Source organism: Mus caroli, unplaced genomic scaffold, assembly GCF_978045245.1.
Source record: "Mus caroli unplaced genomic scaffold, Mus_caroli_1 scaffold_16, whole genome shotgun sequence".
Classification (NCBI taxonomy): Eukaryota; Metazoa; Chordata; class Mammalia; order Rodentia; family Muridae; genus Mus; species Mus caroli.
In genome coordinates this window covers 94,003,633-94,030,646 of record NW_028227271.1, presented here as the reverse complement: position 1 = coordinate 94,030,646, position 27,014 = coordinate 94,003,633, and the positions used below count along the sequence as shown (strand labels likewise).

General features: G+C 43.9%; 1 protein-coding gene across 2 annotated transcripts in view; it reads right to left on the bottom strand.

Annotated features, from left to right (window-relative positions):
* Positions 1–24,405, bottom strand: part of Ttc23l (tetratricopeptide repeat domain 23 like) — a 59,875-nt gene extending 35,470 nt beyond the window's left edge. The window contains exons 1-6 of one of the 2 annotated variants that reach the window (XM_021183481.3): positions 24,338–24,393; positions 23,326–23,397; positions 16,817–17,000; positions 12,591–12,714; positions 5,066–5,222; positions 3,125–3,250 (exon numbers count right to left, since the gene is read on the bottom strand). In XM_021183481.3, coding sequence (XP_021039140.2) covers positions 3,125–3,250; positions 5,066–5,222; positions 12,591–12,714; positions 16,817–17,000; positions 23,326–23,397; positions 24,338–24,393 — 719 coding nt within the window. Of the gene's footprint in view, positions 1–3,124; positions 3,251–5,065; positions 5,223–12,590; positions 12,715–16,816; positions 17,001–23,325; positions 23,398–24,337 lie in introns of both variants that reach the window. The other variant, XM_021183482.2, reaches the window with a different exon arrangement.
* Between the last annotated feature and the right edge of the window lie 2,609 nt (positions 24,406–27,014).

Genomic DNA, 27,014 nt, shown 5'->3' with positions numbered 1-27,014 from the left:
ATATTTAACACGCATGATAGGTTTACATGGGAGACTCATGACTGGCAGAACTAGCAGGTATACGTGTCAGGCTGTGACTATGGAATTAGAAGCCGTGCACAAGCATGTGATGCACCTCTTCTGGCTCACAAGCAGACAATTTTTTTTCACTTTTTTTTTTTTCAGGTCAGGCTGGAGGCTTCTCTCTGGGGCTTATCCTGGCCTGCAAAATTAGGCCCCAAATAGAGACTTCTCCAGAATTGTCTTTTATTACCCAGCTGTTCTCTTTATCACAATAGAAGACACTAAGACCCGGTAATACTCAGCCTGAGACTACCTATCAGCCAAAAGAAAAAAGAAAGAAAGAAAGAAAGAAAGAAAGAAAGAAAGAAAGAAAGAAAGAAAGAAAGAAAGAAAGAAAAGGAAAAAAAGGTGTCTGAAGAGTTCCAGAGAGCACAGCCTAGGTTAGAACTGGAGAGCTAAGGCTGTAGAGGACACGAGGCTCTGCAAACGGACTATAAGACCTTCAAGCCTGGTCACAAAGGGGAGCTAGAGAGCCATCAGTGTTTAAGGCTGAGTGAGGTTCCTAGCACCTGAGGCTCAGGAGATGAACTACTGTCTGCTGAAGGTTGACGGAACTCAAAACCTAAAGCAGTATGACTCTGCCCGAGCATCTAGAGCTACCAACTACTGGCTTCTAAAGCCATGAGACTAGCTGTCACAGCTTAAAGCCTTTGGGTTTGTAAACCCCCAAAACTCTGGGCTAAATCTGATGGCCCACACCTTTATTTTCAGCACTCATGAGGCAGGAGCAGGAGGATTATTGTAAATTTGAGGGCAGCCTAGGCAACAGAGTTGAGATCTTATCCCAATTAAAAAAAAAAAAAAAGGACTCGGGTGCATATTTGTGATTTGCACCTGAAGAGAGAAAGAGGCACATGAACCAGCCATTTCTGGAAGACTTATCTTCTTCTGAACATGAGAGTGAGTGACAAAGAGCAGTGGCAGGCTGTCTGTCTGTCTGATCATTCTTTGTCACAGTCATTTCTTCAATCAAGCAGACAAGTTTTCTTTTGACCAAAGGTGTTTCCCTTACTCTTCAGACATTAAGAATGGGAGGCTCCCACCAAGAGCTATGAGAGAGATGTTAGGAAGCTGTTTGGCCTGAACGATCTCGCCTTATTGTCTCCACCCTTCAGTGGGAAAGGTATTTGTCTTTACTATCTATATCATATCTATATCCATATCAAACACAACAGCGAGGTGCAGAGAATGAGCTATGAATTCAGACGTCTCAGTGAGAAGCCAAGCGCTTCAACTTGCTCTCTCACCTCAGTTACTATGTATTTCTGTGCCCCGTTTTCTTCTCTGTAAAATAAAAATATTCAGAATGCCTATTTTTGGGGGGGGGTTGGTTTTTCAAGACAGGGTTTCTCTGTGTAGCTCTGGCTGTCCTGGAACTCACTCTGTAGACCAGGCTTATAGGTTATAGCAAGAACCGAATGGGATACAGTTTCAAAGCACTCAGAACAGGGTGTGGTGTATGATAAAAACCTAGAAGGCATTGTAACACTTAGTATGTACATGAACAGATACTCAAAGCTTGTGGTGTGAATAGGCAAAGCACACGAGAGGACTGGTTGTGAAAAGGAAACACAGTTTTGTTTCACAGAGGGTAGAAGCCTTCAAGCGAGGTCCTCTGTGACAGCCTGAGACATTCACCAGATTCTAACTATGGCCCTGTGGACTTGTCAACAGTCTGATTTTGTTGAGAACATTCCACCATGTCCCCACCGTGTCCCACTTGCCTTTGAGATTCATGCGTTCTAGGAGGCAGATGTGACACCTGGGTTTCATTCACTTACCATTCGGTCATCTGCCCTACCGTGCCAAGTACTTAGAGTTTTTGGAAAGAGATTTCTTTCAAGATTGAGAAGATATTTGAAAAATCTGGGGAACAGTAAACTCTCCTTATTTCTTTTTCCTGATAATCTGATGGGCCCACTTTCCTTTCTAAATACTCGATTCTCAGAGGATCCTTAACTCAAAACAGTTTTAAGTCTTGTTCTGGCTCGAACAAATCCCCGTGGACTTTGTTTCTACACAGAACACAGCTTTCCTTAAAAAAATGCACGCCTGTACATTGCTCTGATAGTTTCCAATTAAATATCTTAAGTGTTCATTTCTTATCTGTTAGGATGCCTTATTTGATGATAAAAGTTAGAGGCCACTGAGAAAAACAATCAATCTCAAAGTAATGGAGTGTGTGTGTGTGTGTGTGTGTGAGTGTGTGAGTGAGTGAGTGTGTGAGTGTGTATTGAGAGTGTGTGTGAGTGTGTGAGTGTGTGTGTGTGAGTGTGTGAGTGAGTGAGTGTGTGAGTGTGTATTGAGAGTGTGTGTGAGTGAGTGTGTGTGTGTGTGTGTGAGAGTGTGTGTGTGTGTTCAGATCTTAGATCTAATATGTAAAAGTTAAGTTACCTTAAACCAGTGGTTCTCAGCCTCCTCCTCCTCCTCTCTTCTTCTTCTTCTTCTTCTTCTTCTTCTTCTTCTTCTTCTTCTTCTTCTTCTTCTTCTTCTTCTTCTTCTTCTTCTTCTTCTTCTTCTTCTTCTCTTTCTCCTCCTCCTTCTCCTCCTCCTTCTTCTTCTTTTGTTTTTTCGAGACAGGGTTTCTCTGTGTAGCCCTGGCTGTCCTGGAATTCTCTTTGTAGACCAGGCTGGCCTCGAACTCAGAAATCTGCCTGCCTCTGCCTCCTGAGTGCTGGGATTAAAGGCGTGCGCCACCACTGCCCAGCACATTGCTACTTCTTAACTGTAATTTTGTTACTCTTATGAATTGTAATGTTTATATCTGACATGTAGGCTGAGAGAGACTGCATTATACCAATTGCTTAGCCAGTTCAGTCTCTTGCTGTTCCTCTGAGGAAACCACAATCATACTGATCACCTCCATGGTAGGTGAGAGGATTAAACGTGGCAGCATATAGTAAGCTCGCAGAATCCATATTTGATAAATGTGACCTCTTTTATTATTAGGTAACCTCTGGGCTTTTTGGTCTAAACACAACCCCCTTTTATCAGTCCACAAACCAGAAAGAACCTCAGGTCTCATTCATGAAAGTTTCTGCTTATTTATGGCTGATCTTACCTCCCCAAAGCAATGGTTAGGTCTTTCTCCGAGACTTGGATTCCACAAATGTTACCGTTGTTTAATTCTTTCAGTTCCTTCATATTTCTCTCTGCTTTCTGCAGGTGGATGTAGGCCTGTTTGCCAGTGAAACCGTCAAGGGTGATGCCAGACACACTAACTGCCACTATACAGACTTAGCAACCTATAAGCTAACAAAAGCGACCCTTGGGAAAACAAGGCGGTGTTTGCAAACGGGAATTTCCCTGCATTCCCTACTCTCCATGTGTACGCCATCAAGAAGGGAGAATTGTCTGGAAAAGAACAAGTCCTTGGGTTCCCTGCAGTGGCTGCCTGAGTCCAGGTCTGGGGTGGTGAGTGTCTGTAGGACAGATACTGTAAATTATACTAGATTTCCTTTAACAACATCAATTGCCGGACAATGGTTATTCATTTTAACCAAATTGTTTCACAGCCGTGGGAAAAGAGAGGAACTAGTTACGCTGAAAGGGACTTTTTGGGTCATTTAGAAAATCCAAGAAAAGCAGGTTTGTGGCCAGAGGCAAATAGCAGGGAGGAAAACCCCCTTAATTCTCAAACATCCTTCCATTTCCCTAATTTCAGCCTCTCCCCCGTAAGGGTGTAACAATGGAAGACCACACATAGCATAACCGATAGAGAGGCATGTGTAGAGGGGAAGACATGGGTGCTGCTGACCTCAGAATGCTCAAGACTGTTCAGGAACTGTAGTCTCTTTCCACCTTCCAAGTGGGGGAGAATATACACAAAGACCAAACCCACAGGTTTCTTGAGGATAGACATTGATATTATGACTCTCCCTGGTGTCCTGAAAGGCCTGCATGGCACGAGCGTGTATGCTAGGGTGGCATTGCTGGGAGAGAGCGGAGCCTGTGCCTGTGGGAGCTGGTCATGGGCAGAAGGCCTTGATGACTGCAGCAGGAGTTCAGCACCTTCCTCTTTCTTTTTCTGAGTGCCCTGTCTGCATGTACACCTGCGTGCCAGAAGTGCGCATCAGATCCCTTCATGGGAAGCCATGGTTTCAACCATGTGCCTGCTGGGAACTGAACTCAGGATCTCTGGAAGAGCAGCCAGTGTTCCTAACCACTGAGCCATCTCTCCAGCCTCGTATGTGTTTCTTACCTCTTCCTTGGCTATGAGTAAGTTGTTCTGCTTAATCAGTCACTCCTGCCACGATCCTCTCTGCTACAGGCCCCAAAGCAGAGGGACCATCAGATTTCCAACTAGAACTTCTACAACTATCCTCAGAAATAAACGGTGTCATCTCAGGTGATTCAGGTATAGATGAGGGTCCCTTTCTGGAGCGGTGGAGAGAGCTTCCTTGGTCCATTTTCTTGGCTTCTAGTTTCACAGGTGATAGTCTCAACAGCATTTTTAAAAAGTATTAGATGATCAAGAACCCATTAAGCCACTGGGTCCTGCTAGACGGTTGTCAGTGGCTTGCAAGCATCTTAAGGAACAGAAGTACCCTAGACCTAGCAAACCAAAATCTCCAGGAAGGAAGCCATCTAGCACGTGTTCATAAAGTTGCCCAGGGAATTACAATGGATGGGCGCTATTTTGCTAAAGTGTACCTTAAATCACCACCCATTCTCTCCAGTCCTATACTGTGACCACCACTACCACTTACACATGCATTGCGAGTGTTGACTTCTGAGGGTTCCATGAAAAGCCCACCAGCCTTGCAACACTCTGTCTGGCTATAGGGTGTGTCGCTAGTGAGATATCTTCCTTGCCCCAACTCCAGGTTTATAGGAACAGACACAAAAAATAAAATGCACACCTTTTTAGGTGGACAAGCAGCTTATGGAGGGCCTAGATACTGGAACACAGCTAACAGGAACCAGTTCCATTTCCTACCCTCCCATCTGGCCTGTGGTCTGTCACCTTGATCCCCAGATCCACTTTGGAAAGAAAGGATATTGGTTTTGTAGGAGCCAGGCTACCCCCAGAGTATAGTAGAGTCTGACCAGAGTTTCCAGGATTTCCTTCTTGTCCTTGTCTGAAGTTGTGTTTCGCTTCCAGGTCAGCAGTGTGTTCCTGGCCTTCTCCGCATGTTTCTTGGCCTGAGCTGGGAGGCCTGATGAAGTTAGAGAGGGGGGTATCAAGAAAAGAAGACATTACCTAAGGCATGTTCCAGTCAAAGGCATCCCTGAAAGAACAGGAGGTAGACGTATGGATGTCAGGTCCTGTTCCTATTGTGAGCCACAGTATTTGGAGTATTTATACAGAACAGTTCCCGGGATCTAACCTAGGCCTAGTAAGCTGGATTCTCTAGAATAGGTCCAGAAAATTCTATTTTGAACTCCGTAAATGGTCTTTATGCAGCTCTCCCCAGATTGACCTGCAGATCCCAGTTTGAAAATCACTAACTTCCGGGGTCGGGAGCTGAGTGACTCCTTCCCAATTGTGCTAAAAACGCCTTGTGACCTTTTCAACTTGCAAAGCTTCTCCATCCTCCAAATGGCAAATGACACTCATTATGAAAGCTGCCCCTTAGCAAGCACATGGACACACACAGGGCTAGTTTTCAAGCTTTCTGGAAAGCACATTCTATAAATACAAGGAATGTAATTACTTCCATCTGAGATTTCTTTTTGTCCAATCCAAGATGAAGCTGGCCATACTAATTGGTCACAAAAACACACAAGCATCCAATTTCTAAGTGCAGTGAGGCCCCTCACTAGGGAGACACAGGCAATGCCAAACCCCAGCTAGACAGAACTGGGAGGGTTTCTCTTGTTTTCTAAGGGAAATGGTCTTCCTGAGAATTCTTCTAAGCTATTTGAGCAGTCGACAGAGGTAGACAGTAGACGAGGGAACACCTGCCATTGAACCATTGCCTCATCGGCAACCCTAACTCCCATCTGTCCCGTTTCCTAATGGGAAAAGGAAAAGGCCTTTCGACTTGCAAACAAGGAGCTGTGCTCACTTCATCCCTGCTCTGCAGGCATCTAAGGCTGCTAAACATCCTCAAGCCTGCCTAGTGGGCCTCTCATGACCCAAATCCTCACTTCACACTGCTGGCTCATGCCTAAAAGCTTGCTCTCTCTTTGGCCTTGGAGCCTAGTGCCACAGCATGGGTTCAACTCAGTTTTCAACAAGGGTAATTGGAAAGGAGTGGCTTAGGTGCTTGCAGCCCTCATGTGGTCTAAATGTGCAACAAGGAAAGGAGAGAAGTCGTCCCTAGACCTTAAGCTCTACAACACTTAAGCTCTATCTTCCATCGTGCAGCTTGCTCAGCCCTGTTCCTTTACCTACCCTCCCAGGTCAGGAATGGCACCATCCTTACTCCCCTGCACTTAACGGTGCATAAATGAGGTAAAAATCAGAGTGCCTGCAGGAGCCTAAGTCTGTGATTACAGGGAAGTGTTCAATGGCAAAGCAGAGTCAAAATTGTCCACTTAGCATATTATTCTGTTTTGCTGTAGGCAGGTATTTTCTGATGTCTCTCCTCTTCTCTCTCTCTCCCTGCCCACCCCACCTGCTCCACTCTTGTTGTTTTTTTTTTTTTTTTCCTGACTTGCTCTATAGACCAGTCTTTGAATTTAGGGATCTTCCTTCCTCTGCCTTCCCATGCTGGGATTAGAGGTGTGCGCCACAATGTCTCTTAATGCCTCTGATGTCTCTTAATATGACTCAAGCCAGAGGAGATCTACTCAGAGTGACCCTATCCTTTTGAGGTCACTACTGTCACTTGAAAGTAGTTACCTTTGGTCATCTTTTCTGTTTAAGAAGTTGTTATAGAACCAGAGACCAGTGTCAGCGGTCAGATGTCCTAGAAATACATGTGGCCTTGAACAAATTATTTGGTTTACCCATGCCTCAAGATTTATCTCCCTAAAAGATGCTAATGAGAACACCTTCCATCTTATTTTGACCTCAAGGATAAATTTAATCCATGAGAAAAGATTCGGTGGTACTGGGATTGAGTCTGGATTCATATGTACCGCTATTCTTTCCAGAGTCAGTTTCTCTTAGCGGGTAATTTATTGCATCTGTCTTAAGTTTGATTATTTCTCATGGTTATGCCTAGAGCCTCTCTCAACTGCAAGCTCACTTGAAGCTGCAGTTATGCTTGCTTCCTGCAGGTCTAGACCGCCTGCAGGAAGACCTGCTTGTTTGTTTGTTGTTATTTGGCTTTGCTTTAACTCATCCTCAGTTGTGTCTGTACCTTGTTTTTTTGTTTTTGTTTTTGTTTCTAATTAGAGAAAACAGGGCTCATGACTGTTACTCTTTCTGGTTTTATAGCACTTAAAACAGAGCTATGAATACCTGGACAGTTCCCAATTCCTGCAAACGTACTCATTAATTTACTGTCCTGTTAATAATAAGCAAAATAGCAGGAAATCGTTTGTCCACACACTGTATGTTCCTTCCTGTGCACTTGGAAACAGACCATCATCAGATGCCGACAACCCTGGTGTTCTCTGCCTGCTCTTTCTCGGCTGCTGCACCATCAAGCTCTTGGAATTACTCCTCGGGGCATTTGGAAACAGAGTTCCACTTCTGGCATCCTTAACTTTAATGCATCGAGTAACAGCCACCTACACATTCTGCTTTAAGCAGGTTTCAGGTTCCCTTAAGCATCCCATCCAATCCATGAGTTCATTGACTGATTGAATAGGTTTCACTATGTACCCCACATGGCTTTGGCCTAATGACCACCCCCTGCCTCTGGCTCCCAAGTTGAGGTTACTGTTATGTGTCACCGTACCCAGCTACCCCATGTTTAAAATTCCTTCCTGTGGTGGTTTAAATGTGAATGGCCCCATGTAGACTCATATATTTGAGTACTTGACCACCAAGTGTGGCACTACTTGAGAAGAATTAAGAGGTAAGGCCTTGTGGAAGTAGCAGCGGCCATGTTGGAGGAAGTGTGTCACTGGGGTTGGGCTTTGGGTTTTCAAATGCCCAAGCCAGTCCCTGCGTCTCTTCCCTCTTATGGCCTGTGATCCAGATGTGGACTCTCAGATACTTCTCCAGCAACATGCCTTCCTGCACACCACCATGCTCTCCTCCATGATGACAATGGACTAAACCTCTGAAACTGTAAGCAAGACCCAAGCCAATACCTTTCTTTAAAAAAAAAAAAAAAGAGTTATCATGGCCACTCTTCACAGATCACTGAGAAAGACACTTCCAATACTCATGCCCAACTTGCTCCCACCGTCTCTGCCTAAAATATTACCATTTTTCTTTCTTTAATAAAACAAGATGTCTTCTCCCCCCCGCCCCCCTCCTTTTTATTCTTCTCCTCCTTCTGATATTTTTAGCTATCCTTCCTATCTCCGTTTATCTCTTTCAATATATAGTAAATATAGCACATAGTTCAGCAGGCATGGTGGCAAATGCCTGCCATTTCAACACCCAGAAGGGCTTAGATAGGAGGATTGTGAATTTAAGGCTAGCCTGGTCTACAAAATGAAGCACTGTCTCAAAAGCAGTCAAACTAAACCAACATTAAAGAACATACAGTTTAACCCCTGGTTCCTGGTCTTTGAATTTATCTCTGGAATCTCTCTTTGGCTGCAACTACTGTGGAGCAACTGTTCTCAGGTATCCGAAGTCCTAACAAATAATCAAATCACAGTTTCTTAGTCCCCACCTGCTGTAGCATTGTGGACCCTTGTTTACTTGATCTGTTCTAACCAGTCCTTGCTAAGTCTTTCACAAGGCCATTCGTTCCCATTCATGAACATTCATAAACTACACAACGTACTCTGTTCTCTTTGCATCTCAGCAGTTTTATGAATTCCTGCCATTACAAATCCTGTTGTTAGCTTCAATGCTTATAACATCCATACCTCTAGTCTAGTCTTAGTCTCAAATTGTCCTGATGTTTATCATTCCTGTCTGATCCCCAATTTCTAACACCAAGTACGAAAGTAGTAGGTTTCCCAATGCAATTCAAAATCAGCACACCAAAGTCTGGACCCAGCTGCACTGGTAGTGTATGCCTTCAATCCCAGCAGTGAGAGGCAGACAGATCTCCTGGATTTGGGAATTCACCTTTTCTTTTGTGGTGGGACAGGGTGTTATGTAACCCAGGCTAGCCTTGAACTTGCTCTGTGGTTTGACTTGTGACCTGCCTGTTGCTCGAGCTTCCTGGCTGCTGTGGGTTACAAGCACATGAGACTATGCAATAATCATTTTAGGATACAATATTTATTTCTATGATGGTAACGCTAAAGCCAAGCTAGCACTTGGAAGATGGAGACAGAAGGATCAGGAATTCAACATCATCCTAAACTACATGGTAAGTTGGAGGCCAGCCTGGGCTATAAAATACAACATCTTTAAAGAAGTTAGAGGTCTATGAAGTGGCAAACATTGAGGACTCATTTCCAACCTGATTTCCTGTCACCACAAACACACCCTATTATGTTTTTCTTTTCTTTCTTGTTACTTTGTCTATCCCCATCTTATTTATGCAGAAAGAACTGAATTCTAATTGTGTACTTCACTGTGATTCCAGTTTCCCTAATGACTCATTCAGATATTTCCCTGAGAGTTTATAGAGGCCCCGCATATCCTTTAATAAATCATACCCCTTTATGTTTGCATTCTTGTTCTCCATGATAAATTCTTCATTGTTTATCATATTTCTGTGCCACAAGCAATCTTCAAAAAATAGCCTTATCTATATGACCTAAGTGGGTACTTAGAAAAGAGTCCTGGGAGTGGGATTTGATTTTAAAATGATCTTTTCCTCACAGATTCCTGAATCCTTACCTGTTCTACCCATTCAGTCTAGGTTTTAGCCTTAGTATTAGATGCAGATAACTTAGAGAGTTTCCACTCGACTATCACTGTGAGATGAGTTTTGTGAGAGGGATGCTTTGATATTTTCATCAGCTTGTTGAAAACTCTCTAGCAGCCATCCCTGCCTCCTATGTCAGCACAAAAGTCTTGGCCCATGTTTAAGAGCCATGTTTTTATCTGTCCAGCACACTCTCCTTTCTAAGTTCATCTCTCTGCTCCAAATCGTGGTTAGATAGGTTATTTCCCTGCTGTCTAAACAGATGCTGCACAATGCTCTCTGTTAAGCCTCCACCTCTGCCCTGGTCTTTCATTTGAATATAATCTCCCACAACTCAGTTTTTTCTCCCAGCCACACCCTATTCATTCCTATATTCTTTCTTGAAAGTTCTCTCTCTCTCTCTCTCTCTCTCTCTCTCTCTCTCTCTCTCTCTCTCTCTCTCTCACACACACACACACACACACACACACACACACACACATACCATCTACTACTTTCTGCCTCAGCCAAGAATGACTTTGCTCAACCTTTCCAAGGGCGTTTATTAGATTACACTGATCTTAAATGCCTGCTATCATAGGTCTCTGGGTAGCTCACTTCATCTAAGGGTGCCTACACATTATAGTCTCAGCGTGTCCCTCCTGATATTTCTTTTGTGTGTATACATTTCTCACAGACTGTTTAATAACGGGCTGTTTACTGAGAGATCTGCTCTTGGGCTTGACATCCCTATTCCAATGCAGGAACTACACAGAGTAAAATGAAGAGAACGGGTCTGATCTCTGTAAAACTTGCCCATGTGCAGCCAGGTCTGAGCACACTACATGGATGTTCCCTCCTTCCCCGCAGCAGGCAGATTCATATAGTCTGCCCATCTGTCCATTTTACAAGTTGTTATGGGATTAATAGCAACAAAAGTATCCCAGAAGGTCCTTTATGCTTCTCAATGGTCTATGATATTGACAGCCTTGTTTAGTCCACGGGCCAAACACTAGGAAAAGCTTAAGAGAGAGACTAGGTAAAGACTATGGCTGAAATCTGAGATATGGGCCCACTCCCAAAGAAAGGGCACAATCAGTGTATTCTAGAAAAACCCTTGTTTGGGTGCCAGGGACTCAGGTTTCAAGTCTAGGTACACCTTTGTAACTAGAAAATTCTCCTGTCTAGAGAAGCACAAACAAAACAAAACACTCCCCTTCACAGAATTTCTTTATTCTAACTTTTTATCCCAGATGTAGTTTTCTGCTCACGTAGCAGGAAGAACTGTGAATTTCAGAGAAAAGGCTGTCGACACCACGTTTTCTGAGTTCACGCCCTTCCTTATTTAGACTCAGCTCTGAGTTGAATTCAAAAGGTAAAACTCAGTCAGTTTTTATGGCTGACAATGCCAAGGGACATGGGACACGCTTAATGTATAGCCTGACCATGGTTGTCTTCCACCCGCACCATAAGAAACAGCCTCTGGCGTTATTGTAAGATCAGACAACTCGCCCTTTCTGGTTCATACTGTCTGTCTCCTCAAGTCTGAATTCTAGTCAGATAGTCTCTTGGGTAGTGACTGTGAATCTAGAGACAGAGCTTTTATCCATAACCCTGACCCAACTTCCAATTTCATTGGTTTTCCAGCCCGGACTACCCAACTGCCAGTGCGGAGACAGACCTCACTTCCTGGGTCCTCCCTGCACTTCCAGGACACAGCCCTTCCATTTTGTTTGCTGCCTCTTCTGCAGCCCATTCCTCACACTTGCTTCCTGCTCTCATACCATCTGCCCTCTTCCATCCTCTTTTCATATACTTTCTCTGACCAAGCTTGTCCAAGCCGATGGCTTCCACTGCTACTCTGGACTGCTCGTCCCCGACTCACATTCTCCTAGCTGCTGATCTACCTTTCAGTGTCCAACTGTCCTAGTTTGCTTTCCATCGTTGGCTAAACATCCTAACCAGAGGCACCATGGGGAGAAAGTTTTATTTGACTTTCAGGAAGCGCTCTCACCCTCTGGGTCTGAAGAGAGCGCACAATGTTCTGAATAAGGAGTTTCATAGAGAATGTCCACTTCCCAGCCCCACTCACCCTTGTTCCAGAAGTGCCTCAATCTGTTAAGACTGAGCTCTTACTAAAGAGTTCTGAACTTAGAACATTCACTCAGGTTCCAGTTTCAGCAACCGGACCCCAGCTGGTAACCTGTGCCAGAACAGGGTAACTGTAAAGGGTTTCTCTGTGTAGTCATGGCTGTCCTGGAACTCTCTGTGAACAACAAGGAGTAGGCCAGGCAGCCTCAGAGATCTGTTGGCCTCTGCCTCATAGGTGTTGGGATTAAAGACATACACCATCATCACCACCTAGCGGCCTTCAAGGTGATGATGACTAAAAAAACTTCCTTGGCACATAGTGAATATTCAGTAACTATTGTCATCATCATCTTCTTCCCCCCTCCTTCCCTTTCTCCCTCTTGCTCCAACCCCCTTCACTCCTGGCCCCTGCTCACTCCGGGTCATCATCATCTTCTTTATTACTAAAGTACACTGTCTCCTTTGTCCGTGGAGTCCCCACATTCTCTTTATGCAGTGTGGTGTGGAGTTAAGTGGGGGGTCCTCCGAGTCATCCTAGCCTCCCTCCCCCCAGGGGAAGTCTAGGTTTGGCCTCACAGGCCGGCATGTCAAAATCTGGCTGGGGAAACCAAGTACCTCTCAGTGTCAGGTAACCATAAGCCAGGTTGGCTAAAGCCTGTGCACATTTCCAATGTTCTTTCCCAAAAACAATCTGAGAGAGGATGAAACACCGAATCAGCTCCTTGTTTGCTTTGGCGCTCTGCAAAGAGGGGAAAGGCATTTTAGGGACGGGAGACAAGCTGGGTCTTGTCTAGAGGGTATCATGGCATTGGCATGGCATTCTTGCCCCTCTCATCACACTGAGTCTGCTTGGCTCCACCTCCTACGTGTACCCTGAAACCAAGTTCTTCTTTCCACTTTGAGACCCACTCCCATCTTTTATGTGACTCAACAGTACACTCTCCTAACTGCTGCCACCCTGGTCCTCCATGCTCTTCCAATAGCCAGAGAGCTTCCTTTAGCACTTCATCATGGAAGACTTTCATTATGGCTAGAGAGTGAGGTGCATGGCTTCATCAGTTTCCTGAGTGTTGTACTGTCAGTCCTATGAAAGTCTATACTCCTTCCTCTCTACTCTCACCTTCCATTACATTGAAGAAAGACTATATTATTTCATCTATTAATATGTCAAAAAGATGTGGGATTAGAAAGAACCATAAAATCATTGTCACCAAATGTTAGCAGTGATTTCTTAATATCAAATAGTGTCATAAACCTAATTATTTTGAAGTTTTTGAGGATTTCTATTGTTGTTTGTTATTTCAGACAGTTTTGCTATGTAGCTCAGGCTGGCCTTAAAGTTATGATTCTCCTGCTTCTGCTTCCTGAGTGGTGAGTGCTACCATGCCTTTATCTTTAAAAAACATTAAGTACAATTATGTATGCCATGGTCATCTATCAGACGATAATATTTGTCTATCTTGTTTCCTGATGCTAGCACACCTACATAGTTCCATTCATAAAAGAGTATAAATAATAATTTCCTCATCCTCCATCTTTGCTTCTCATATGTTAGCTGGAATACTTCTCTGCAATGCAATTCCTCAGGACTGGTGAGATGGCTGAGTAGTGAAGGCACTGGCTGCCTAAGACTGCAAGCCTAGTGATCTAAGGTTGATCTGCAGGTCCCATGTAAGAGTGGAAAGAGGACTGAGTCTACAACGTTGTCCTCTGCTCTCTAGACATGCACCATGATGCATGCACATGTGTGTGCGTGCCCGCATGTCCGCACACATACCCCATAGTGCAGTTTGTAATGGAAAGGCAGGGTGCGTGATCATTCCTTCTCTTTGCCTACCAACTTTCAGAATAAGTTCACTTGTTAGCATCCTCCAAATGATCAACTACTGTATTATAATTATTATAAGCTTAAGTGCTTTTGAACATTTTATGTGGCAACATAATCTTTTCAAAGTACATTTAGCTTATGTGGCTTTCCTGTATAAATTATCATTTGTATTGTTAAATTAAATCCAACCTGTTTACCTTGGCCTGCACAGCTCTGCTCGGATGCCCTACACTAATCTTGTGACCATACACTAACTTGCTAATTTCTCTACCCATCTCCTTTCTCACCTTTCTCCTGCTGTTACACACATACTGTCCAGTTGACCCTGAATGGGGCAGAATAGCTTTCATTGTGGGGCCTCTACTAGCTAGTGATGCCCTTTTGAGTATTTTGGCTTCTCCACTTTCACTTTGTTCTCCTCATGGGCTATCCTTGGCTACCATTCTAAAAGTTACTCACCAATCCTTACCCATCTTATTTTTAATCCAAAGTACCCCTGTCTGATAGTGCTGCTGTTTTTTTTTTTTTTAACTGTCTCCCCAAATGACTGTAACTTCCACAAGAAGTTTATTCCTGTTGGGTATAATGACTCATACCTTCAATCTCAGCCTTTAGGAGGCAGAGGCAGAGGCAGATTAGTTAAGGGTCAGCGTGGTCTACATAGTGAGTTCCAGGGCAGCTAGAGCTATACAGTGAGACCCTGACAGAGAGAGAGAGAGAGAGAGAGAGAGAGAGAGAGAGAGAGAGAGAGAGAGAGAGAAAGTTTATCCTTCACATTCACTGTTTCAAGTCTGTGCACTGAAGATGTCAATGTTCAGCATCCAATGAGTAGATCGTCTTTTGTGATAAAGATGGAGTAAGGCAAAGAGCTCAGCAGAAAGCTCTAGAAATGATGAAATGCATGTGTCGCCATGCATGCATGTGTGGCCATGCATTCCAGTGACGTTACATAGTCACCCACGGGCTACTGTGGTCAACAAACCCAGACATCAGTTTTCAGATGAAAGAGAGTACCACTGTAAAGGATCAAGAGCTAGAGTTCCAGCACTATGGTGATGTCCGCTGGCTGTATGGTGCTGTGGTGAAGCTCTTCCAGATCCCAGCTTCCTTTCCTGAAATTTGGGAGCCTATACAATCTGCCTAAAAGAGTTCTTGTAAGAAAATAATTAGGTCATGTTCACATGATCCAAGTTTGTTAAAAGTTATCAAATTATATTCCACTTAAAATACAGTAACACTTCATATGGGTCCACAGACTGGCTCCCCCTGGCTCCCACATTTTCTTCCTTACCCAGGTACTTCATGTGAATCTAATGATGCAAGCCACAGGCAGGGGGCATTTCCCAATACTTCAGAAATATCCAGTCAGCATTTTGAAGAGTTCATTATGTGCTAACCACAGCAAACATTAAGTTCTATTTGGAGTATAAAAGAAAATACCGGAACCCCAGAAGCTCTGAATTAGACTGGCTGGTCACTCACAGTATGCATCACCCCATACAATCCTTGTCCTAGGGAAGAAGACACAACTAGTGAATGCTTTAAAGGCCACCCCTCCACTGTGGCTTATGGCAGTAGCTTGCCCTTCAGTGCTGTGACTGTTGCATTGAGTGACATATAAGTCCTACAATATAAATATTTCCATTACCTAACCTGGCTAAGTAAGGCGTTTCAAACCTTCAAAACCTTTTGCTATGCTGGTTAATCCTTTTTGCTGACTTGATACAAATCTAGAGTTACCTGGGAAGAGTGGCTCTCAACTGGGGACTGCTTAGATCAGAATGACCTCTTGTGCATGTCTATGGAGAACTGTCTTGATTGCTAGTCAATGCAGGAGGGTCCAGCCCACTGTGGGCAGAAAAGGCCTAGGCAGGTGAGTCTGGAGTCTATAAGAAAGCTAGCTGGGCATGAAAGAGAGCCAAACTAGAAAGCATGTTTTCTCCATGGTTGCTGCCTGTGCCCCTGCTTGAGTTCCTGTTTCACCTTTCCCCAGTGATGGGCTGGTACTTACAAGTGTAAGACAAAGAAACCTTTTCCTCTGAGTTGCTTTGGGTCATGGTGCTTATTACAGCAACAGAAAGCAAAGCCGTACACTTGCACGGTGTTGAAGGTGGTACCGTTCTGCATGCAGAACTGATATTTCCAGAACTCGTGTGCGAACTGAGGAAGATCTAAGCTGTGGTGCTTGTCTACTCAACGTTCTCTGGACAGTTTTCAGAGGCAGGCTTACAGATATCCACTAGTGGCATCAACATCACTTGCCTCTTCTCAGCCTTCTCTGAGCCCTCTCCCTGTTTTCCTCACACAAGCTTTAGAATCACTTTACTGTGATCATGAATGGCTGGAAGTCAGTGTATGAACGTCTCAGTTGATAAATTACAGTCTGTAGCAGGCTAGTGGCTATGTCTTAATGAGGAAAGCCAATGTGTTGCTATCTCAAGATTCTAGATTTTGGACACATTGTTTATATGTTTATTCAGAGATCTGGATTCCCGAGTCCTTGACTTGGCTTTAGAAATGCTTGGGACCTTGATCTGGATGCTCACCTGTGCTACTTTTCTGCTTCTCATCCTTTGATTTATGGTTCATTCTATTGTGGCCATAGCATCCTACCTATAACAAGTGTCTTCTTGACCACCACCATTCTTGGCTTCCTGCTTCATTATCCCGACTCTCTTCTTACCCAAGGATCATCTTGCAACCTTGATATAGGATTAAAAGACTTTCCAAGTAACATTAATCCAGTGGCAACTATATATGGCAAACACTGAATTTTTAGTCAAATGCTTGGTTAAAAGTTTAAAAGCATAAGCCCTCTTGTGAGGAGCAGACAGTGAAGAGGAGAACTGGAGGGTAGACTGGCTTCCAGACTATCCTTCTCTATGTTCCCTCCTGGTTACAACACATAATATTCTCCTCACATGCTTCATCCTACAGTAAAGACGGGCTATCTGATATCCTGTGCACGCTTTCAAATGGCAACCTAAACCTAGGAAAGGTTTTGTTTACTCACCATTTTGCTGTTAATGAATTGATTAATTTTCTTCTGGGACTGAGCTAACTTTTGTTTGGGAATAGACAGACAGTCAACGGTCATCCCCGCTTCCTGATCTGCCGTGTATTCCTCAGTCTCCTCACAGTAACAAGTAGAGAACAAGTCATCTGTTTCTTGTGCTGGGATTCCAGTTTGCTGGGACCTGAAGGCAGCAGAGGGACATGGATCAGGACTCTCAGAAAGACAACACAGAGGCTCAAGTGTCCACCGCCGGGGACAGTAACTTGCTGTCTAAGTTCAGTTTTAAATAAGGATGTACAGTAAACACACACTACTCTCAAGACCTAGCATCTAAGCCAGCAGTGTGGGAGCTCAAAGTAAACATTTGGTAGACTTGTCATCTTACATTAGAGTCCCAGTCCCTCTGCTTGTAAAGCATAAGCCATTGTGTAAATGACTTCTCTACAAATGTGGGTTAAAGTGAACACCTGCTTACTGCAATTAGAAGGATCAACAGAGGTGATGCCCATAAATCACTGTTTCAGTGAACTATATTTTGCAAGTGTGGAAGCTATTATTTCTGCTATTGGCACTGTGATTTGGTTTTTTCATCTAAAACAATGAGTGTTGAGTCAGAAGATCTTGAAGGTCCTACAATTAAGATCCTGGCCATGCCAGACCCTCTCCCCCAGGAGCTCCCGTGGACTGGACCAACTAACAAAGAATACATATGGAGGGGCCCATGGCGCTGTCTGCATATGTGGCAGAGGATGGCCTTGTTGGACACCAGTGGGAGAAGAGGCCCTTGGGCCTGAGGGTGTTCGATGTCCCAATGTAGGGTAATGCCAGCGTGGGAAGATGGGAGTGGGTGGGTGGGGGAGCACCCTCATAGAGGCAGAGGGAGGAGGGAAGGGATAGGGAGTTTCCGAAGGGGAGACCTGGAAAGGAGAAAACATTTGAGATGTAAATAAAGAAAATTAAAAAAAAAAAAAGATGTGGGCTTCTTATGAAATCCATATTAAAAACAAAAAGATCCTGGCCATGAAAGGGATTGATACAGTAAGCTGGGGGATGGGGCCTAACATCTGCAGGCCAGCTGACTTCACAGCTCTTCTTCCATATACCTTAAAACCATCAACCTGGAATTTGTAATCAACCAGAGAGAGTGCAGCTTTTGGCAAGAGAGAACCACCTGCTAGGTCAAGTGCAGACTGAGACACAGGTGGCTCTTTTGCTGTGTTAGAAAAAGAAATCAATGTGGTAAGAAAGAACCAAGTTGCAAGTTCTTCGGGAACAACCATACACATATGCACAGACAATCTAGACAACCACCTCTGACAGCAATGCTGATAGCAGTTATGACGTGGGTAACGAGAAGTGTACACAGAGACAAAAGCGAGGGTCCTAACGTCACCAGAAGAATGAGAGTGATCTGAAATAAACCGAATTCTGACATTATAAGAGGAATAATACTTAGAAATGCCCCCCCCCCCAGGAATCATTTTTGTATTCACAATGCTTTTAAGAGTCCTGACATGGGGCTGGAGAAATGGCTCACCAGTTAAGAGCACTGGCACTGACTGCTCTTCCAAAGGTCATGAGTTCAAATCCCAGCAACCACATGGTGGCTCCCAGCCATCTGTAGTGAGATCTGATGCTCTCTTCTGGAGTGTCTGAAGACAGCTACAGTGTACTCACATACAATAAATAAATAAATCTTAAAAAAATAAGAGTCCAGATACTGAAAACTTTTTAAACTAAAGAGCCCCTACAATTGCTGTTGCCTATAATGCCAGGAGGCCAAAGCAGAATTAGGAGTTCAAAACCAGTATGGGCTCCAAAATAAGATTGTCTCAAGAAAACAAAACAAAACAAAACAACAACAAGAACAACAGCAACAACAACAACAAAACGGTCCTTTTACACTGATTACTTGGGTGCTGTGTATTTCCTGTTCTCTTTAAAGGGGAGTTGAGGAAGGTATGACAGGAAAAGAAAGGTCAAGTGTTATCTTTTGCTCCAAGTTTGAAAGATTACATAGAATCCACGCAGAGTGTTCTTTCAAATGATGTCCCCAGAGACAAGCAGACGTGCAGGTCATGTGCACAGAGGAGCACTTTGCCAGGCCAGGGAGGACTGACCTTGCTCTAGATGAACATGCTTTCAGTAGACCATGAGAGAGGCTGCTGTTTGGAAGGCAAGTGATGAAGTGGGCTCTCATCTGTCTACTGAATGCTCTACCTGCCTTCTGGACACAGCCTGGGCATCTGCTAGGAAATGTCTCTCAGAAGCAGTGACCAAAACATTCCGCTTCAACTGTCTGTGTGTCTGTGTGGTACTTTAAGGGGGATTCTCCGGTGGTAGGTTTTTCTGTGCCGTTTTCCAAAGTTCTTTAATATTAGTTGTCCTTCTCCATATGTCCACCTCTACCTTCCCCTACCATTTCCCTCCCTGTGCTCCAATTAAACCTTCCTGTTCCGTTGCTTCCCTTACTACCCCTGGGTTCTCTCTCCCCTTCCTCAAAAGCTCTTCTCCATGGCCTCTTACTAATTTCCTGACATCTTTGGGTATTACAAAGGAAACATACATCATTGAAGATCCAAAGGTAATATCCACAAGTGAGAGGAAAACATATGACATTTGTACTTTCTGGGTCTTGTTTCCCTCACTCAGAGTGACTGTTTACAATTCCACCCATTCACCTGTGCATTTCATAATACTATTTTCTGAACAACTGAATAACATTCCATGTGTAAATGGACCACATTTTCACTATCAATTCGTTAGCCAATGGACATCAAAGCTGTGTCCACTCCCTGACTAATCTGAATAGAGCAGCAATGAACATCAATGAGCAGCTATCTCTGAAGTAAGATTATCTCTGAAGTCCTATAGGTTATATGCTCAAAAGAAGTATGGCTGGATCATGTGGTAAGGGAAATGTAAATGGGGTTGCCCTATAATAGGGTGACAAGGCTTTTACTAGACACAGCAGGCTAACAAAAATCCCAGGGTCATGAATGGGCTACTTCTTCTGGAGCTGTTGGTCAGTGAAGTCCTGCAAACAGTATGGGCTATTGAGAATGGTCCCCATAGGCTCATATATTTGACGGTTAGTCCTTAGTTGATGAACTGTTTGCCAAGGATTAGGAGGGGTGGCCTTGGAAAAGTTGTGTCACTGGGGTTAGGGGTAGGCTTTGAGGTTTCAAAACTCTATGTCATTGCCAGTTAGCTTTCTCTGCCTCATGGTGGTGGTCAAGATGCATACTCTTGGTTGCTGCCCCAGCACCATGCATGCCTGCTTACAGCCATGCTCCCTGCCATGATAGTCATGGACTCATCCTCTGAACCTGAAAGGCTTCCCAATAAACTCTTTCTTTTTAAGGTGCCTTAGTCATTGAGTCTTATCACAGAAATAGAAAAGTGACTAATGTATTTTACACCCCTCCTCCCAAGATCTCAGAGATCACTTCAGAAGTGAGAGTGGGAAGACTTTAAGAGCCAGAGGCAGTAGATGACTACAACGAAAGCATTTGCTGGGCACGACAGGGTGGCTGCATTTATGAACTCACAGCCATTGCAATAGCACATACAAGACCTGCACAAGCTCAACCCAGGCAAAAATCCCAGCATAGGATTTTTAGAGAGGATGTGGGCATGAAGTCTCAACCCTAGCTGAACTGCTATTCGCACCTGGGAGAGGAAGTCCATTCTCTCTAAGGATGCCACTTCAGGGAAAGGCTACACACCCAAGCACAACTTGGACTTGATATTATTTTGTTGTTTGTTTATAGAAGACAAAGTTGGATGGGTAGGAAAGGGGGTTGAATATACATTGTAAGAATTCTCTAGGCACTAAAAAGATACTCCAAGGGGGTTGCAAAATTTCTCCAAATTTCTATTAAAATTCAATTCACATTAGAGTCTGACTTATTCCTCCCTCACCAAACAACACCCCCCCACACACACACACCCGCTTTTTTTTCCCCTCTGAGAGTCTTCTTGGCCTTCTAACAGTCAATGCCTCTGAGGCTGAGGCTGAATCGCACTTATTTCTCAAATCCTAATGCCTATCTAGCTCACAGTAAATCAAACAAATCGCTACACTGTGCACAAGAATGGTATGAAAAACAACACGAGTCTTTGGAGTGTCCAAATACCAAGGAGCACTTGGGAAACCTGTGACAAGAGATTATAAACTCAGAACAGCTCATGGAAAGAATAGTTTCCACTCACTAGGAAATGTTCCTTGAGCTGCTTATTCCACAGATGTGGTACAGAAGTTAAATCCATTAATTCACGAAAGAGGTTACTAAGTATGGTTGTTAAAAATTGTAAGCTCTAATATTTTTAATTAAGTCTTGAATGAGATTGTGCTGAGATCAAGGCAGCTGCCTTCAACAATAATCTCAAAAAAAAAAAATGTCAATCAATGAGGTCTTTGAAGGCGATTTGAGAGTAACCCTGAGCTAGCTTTGAACATTCAGCTAAATAAAATAAAATAAAATAAAATAAAATGAAATAGTTAGCAATTAAGATACTATGTTTAAGATATCTCACAACAATCATTCATGACAATTGAGGTATCTCACAGGAAAGTCAGAATAAAAGGAATGGCAAGTTGAATGAATCCTTCCTAGACTTGTGACACATTCTGTCTGTTGACATCATAAATATGAATCCTGGTTGGTAATATATAGTTAGGTTATCCCTATGATGCTAAATTGCAAACCCTATATTTTAGAAAGGTTTATTTGTCTTTATTTTATGAGTGTTTTGCTTGTATGTATGTCAGTGCACCTTGGGCATGCATGTGGAGGCCAGAAGAGGGTTTGGATCTCCTGGCTGAAGTTACAGACAACTATTAGCTGTCGCGTGGGAGCCACGAATTGAACTCTGGTCCTTTGCAAGCATAGAGTGTGCTCTTAACTGCTGAGAGAGCTCTTGAGCTTTGGAATGCTACATTTTTTTTCACTTTTCCGCATACTTTATTAGTTACAAACATACAATTTTTTAAATATAGACTGTAAAACTCCATTTGCAAAAGTCTGCTATTGGAAGGAGTGCACACCAGCAGGAAGGATTCTTAAACTTTTTATTTCTATGAGTTTTTCTGTCAGTTGTGCTAGTTAGTGGTAAATACGGGACCCGCCATTTTACAGACCTGTCTGAAGCTTCTGGCTGTATTCACACTGCTCTTTGAAGCAGCCCTGCTTGTCTCACAATTGATCAGAATCTGTGGAATGCTACATTTTTTTAAGCCCATTTTTTTACAGTTCTATAACATTTAACTTTAAGGTATTTTATGATGTATTATATAATCTCTCTCCAATGAGATAACCACTAGCCACAGGTGGCTATTATGAGTGGGAAATATGACTAGTGAATGTTAAGATCTTCTCAAAAATGGGAAAATAGGCTAAATCATTATGACTCACTATTATACAATTTTTTCAGCAGTTGTATATAGTATCTTAAATATACTGAAATAAGACAGCATTAAAGTTAAATAAACTTATTTATGTCCACATTTTATTATGTCTATCAGAAAAGTTTAAAGGATAGAAGCGGTTGATAGCCATTGTTCCTGCTATATGTCTACACGAGGGCCATTGTACAAAGCAGGGTTCTCATTTAAGGCTGATTCTGCCACCTGGGTGTATTTGACAGAATTTTTGTTACTAACCAGGCATTGCTACTGGCATTTAGTGAGTAAAGGCACAGTATGCTTTGAAACCTCCCAAACAAAGAGTTTTCTAACTCAAAATGTCAATAGTGCCAATAGTAAGAGATCTCCACATAGAGAAATGGATAATGGTTAAAAAATAGACTACCTGTATTAAATGCCACTAACTAGCTGCACAACTTCGGGCAAACTGCTTCCACTCCCTTTGATTTAAAATTAGCAGCTATCTAATGCGGCCCTGATGTTGTAGGGGAGAGGCACACAGTAAGGATTACTCAGCAGGACTTGTTAAAAGCACTCAGTGCTCTTCCAGAAGACACAAGCTCAGTTCCCAGAATTCATGTCAGGCCCTTTACAACTCTGTCACTACAGCACCAGTGTATCCAACATCCTCTTTTGGCATCCACAGGCATACATTCTTCTTTCACATCCCCACCCCTCCCTGCCTCCCCCCCCCAAGACATAATTTAAAATAGTAAAAATAAATCTAAAACTGCTTTTATTTGTCCATTGCCTCTTTATTTCATGAGATCTTACTCGTTGGGTTTGTTTTTGTTTTTGTTTTTTTCCTCACTGGTTTTACAAGAGTTGTAATAATGCTTTATTTTTGTAAAGCTGAACATCTTCATAAATTAGAAAAGAAATTTTTTCGTCCCTCTTTGAGAGTTTGTCAACCCGACTGGATGCTATTCCATAATATTAACATACAGTCCAGCTGTGGACCTTTCTCTTCTGTGGAAAGTTTCTCGCAGAGCTCTTGACTTGGGCTTTCCTTAAAATGGGAAGTCCTACCCTTTCTGGCGAGTGAGCTGCATCTTGTCAAGGCACTGTCAGTACTTACAGGTGGAAGCAGAAGTCCCAGTCGGTGTCATTGCTAACAGTTGGAATGCAGATGGGGTTGGCTTGCATCTTCCTACCAAGAGTCACGTGTGAGGTAAGCTTTGGGGGAAAGGGCTTAGACATCTGTTCTAATTGCCCTCCCGTGGATGCTACTGACTTTAAATTAAAACTGCTAAATATAAATCTACAAACGGACTATGCAGACCCATGTTTAGAGACTCCTAAGAAGAATTGAAGGTGCTTATCAGGGTTAGATTTAGTTTCCCTAACTTCTACTCTAGATTACATCTCCAAAGTTCTTTTAAAGGCATTTCTTAAACCACACGCCTTTTACCATTACTGGGTCATCCAAACTATGGCGACTTATTCAACCCAAATATTGTTTGGCTGCACTAAGGAAAAGCCGAATAAAAAATTTCTTTTCCAGGAGTCATGTCACTATTTAATCAGAAGTTCTAGTTAGGAGACTACAACTACTTAGGCTGCTACTGTCAGCTGTTGACAAAATGACCACGTGGGAGGATGCGGGATGTGGTTAATAATTTGTGAAATACATTTCACTATATTATCCCTAATCCTTAAATGCACACCTTACTCATTAATAACACCATCCAAGTCGTTCCCTGAAGAATACTGTGGTAGCTTTCCTTGATCCAGGCTCCAGAACACCCAACTTTGGGGGAAAAAAAAGGTGGGGTGGAGGTAGGGGGTGGGCAGAAGGGCTAACTTCCCTTTCTAAGTCCTACTTTTTTCACATTCTGAGCTCTCAAAGCCCCACACACAGTTCCCACGCAGTTGCACTGGATCCTGGATGGATTAGGACACCACACTTGGCCCCCCACTAGGACAAATCTCTCATGGCTCATCCCTGGCATTTCTATTGTTGCTTCCTAATGGTGGACGCCCCCGGAGCTCGGCTACCATCTTCCCTGCCTGCGTTCTGGGCCCCTGCTCCAGAAGCTGGTGAGCTCTTCTGGCTCGCTGACCCAGAAACACCTTCCCAGCCTGCTCACCGGGCCAGGCAGTTCAGACCTCTGCTACCTCGGGCCTGTGCGGGTGCCCGGGCCATGACGAGTCTCACCGAAGCTGGGTTTCTGGATCTGGAGACAATGCGTTGCCATGGGAATGGAACGCTGCCTTAAGGTTGATTCAGGGAGCACCAAAGCGAGGCACTTCAGGCCAGCCAAGGCAAACTCTGGCGTTCAGCCTTACCGCTGCTGAGTGGTCTTGCAGTGCCTTGTCGCACAAGGACATTGTTTCTTGAAGATGAAGGAAGATCCCGTGGAAGAAAGGAAGGAGCTGCAGGCCTCAGGGGCCTGATGTTTTTAAAACTGCCATGTCTATGCGTGTTTTCAGCGATGATTGGCTAGCCAGTCCTCCCCTTTCCTGAAGCAACGTGCATTCTCCAGGTGTTCTAGGGTCACGGTCAGTGTTACCTCCTTGGGTAAGGGTTAGAGTCACGCTTGTTGAAGAAAACAGTACAGGCAGATTCAGGAATGGGCCAATACATGTCCAATGGTTACGATTTCATAGAGAAAGGCACACGTGGCAAACACCACACGCAGGTTTGTACCACAAGGTCACAGAGCACACAAGAGCACACTCGCTGTGGCACACATTTGAAAGTGATATAATGAATCACACTATGCACTAGGCTCTTAACAACTGAGCAGGTAAGTCCCTCCTGTTAAGACCCTCTGAAAGAACCTAGTGGGGAAACCCCCACTCAACTCCCGATTCTGTGTGCACCCAAGAATCACAAACAGAACACAACACCTTGATGTAACAACACGAGGTATTTTAATGGCGGAGCTCCGGGTCGAAACGTATCTCACACAGGAGACAGTGGATTCGACCACGAGGCTTGGAAGCTAAGGGTTTTTATAGAAAAGGAGTGGGGCTGGGGGAGGAATTGGCGCGGTTTCACATGATTGGTCCATTTAAACATCAGCAGCCTGTTAACATTAAACTTAGGTCAGAGGAGTGGGAGATGTTCACAGCCCCAGGTTTCAAAGCTCACAAACAACTCTTTGGGCTATTTGACATAAATTACATGAATCACAGGTCTCAAGTTTTATTTCCTTTCATTCCCCTCTTCTTCTGTTTAGACTAATTCTAATCATAGAATTTTAGAGATTGGTGTCCCCTAACTCTTTATCTATCTGAACTATAGGTTGATAGTTCTTTGAAGAACCATGAGTTTTACTGTATCAATTTTACTCTGGATGAAAGCCATTCTTCTATTTATTATACAAGGGCCGAAAACTAAAGCTAAGCATATCATAAGGATTGGTCCGGCTACAGCGGAAATCAAAGAGGTTATCCAAGATGGTTGTGATTCAAACCACGACTCAAACCACCCCCGTTGAGCATCCCGTTCCCGTTTCCTTCGCTCTAATCTTTTTCTCAGTTTCTGCATAGAGTCTCTAACTACTCCTGTATGATCTACATAGAAGCAGCACTCTTTTTTAAGGGCAGCACACAGTCCTCTTAGGACTAGGGTAAACATCCTCTGTCTTGTTGAAGGAATTGCGGGGGTAATAGTTAGAGGTACCTGAGGAGTGGGAGGTTGGGTGATAGCGGCCATATTAAGGGGGTCCACAATCACTGGAGTAGGCTGAGTAATAGTATGGGTGAGGGGTGTGGACTTGGTTGGGGGGCCTAAAGGATTGTAGGGAGTCTCTATTTTTAATCTGATAGTGAACAATAATCTCTCATCATATCTTTCCTTGTAAATCTTAAGACCCCAGGTATACCCTTTTGTCCATCTCAGAGCTCTTTTCCCTGGTTCAGTGAAGGTGACATGGAGCGGATGGCACCAGTCAGTACACTCATCTAGGTCAAATCCTCCAGGTACATAAGATGCTAGGAAATAGTTGGCTATTACTCTAATATAGTCCCAGCTCGAGGAGGGCTTCCAGCGGGCCGTACCTGAAGTCTCTCAACCCCAGCTCTTGCAAAAGAAGTCAGCCTTACCTCCACATGTTGGATTAAGGGATTGACTTGGGTGGGGCCCGGGGCAGACATAGAAGGGATGGGTTCGAAGTATACTTCTATCCTTTTGGTTAGAGCAACCACCCCATGGGTCTCTCGAATGTTTTTCTACATACGGAGGGGGTGTTAAAGGTGCCCTTTGAATGTCAGAGTACCCCTCCAAGTCCCATCCAGGAGGGGCTCCTACTTACAGATGTCAGGGAAAAGATCAGGCCACCAAGTCCACAGAGGGTGTACTTCGGCGATTGTCCATACAGCCCTACCCACCTCATTGAGTAACTCCCACGTTTGTTGAACAGGACTGTGGGGGTTGAAGTCCTTTGGGATCGCTCTTACGAAGCAGGCGCAACTTAAAAGGGTTAGTAGTCTTCTCCAAAGTCTACTCATCATGGCTGACTTTAGGGGGTGCTCTCTTGACGTGGGATGCGTGGACCCAAGTGGGGATTCCTTCCACTTTGACCGCGGTGGGCGTTGTCAGTAGCACCAAGTAGGGTCCCTTTTACCTCGGTTCTAGGTTTCCCGCTCGGTGACTCCTCACCAGGACTGTGTCTCCTACTTCAAACTGGTGTGGCACCTATGTGTCACCAGCAACATAGGTTTCTTTTAGCTGTTCCCAGACCTCTTTTCTTACTATTTCGAGAGCTTTTAATCGAGCCAAAAGACTAGAAGAAGGAGAGAAAGATACATCCGGGCGAT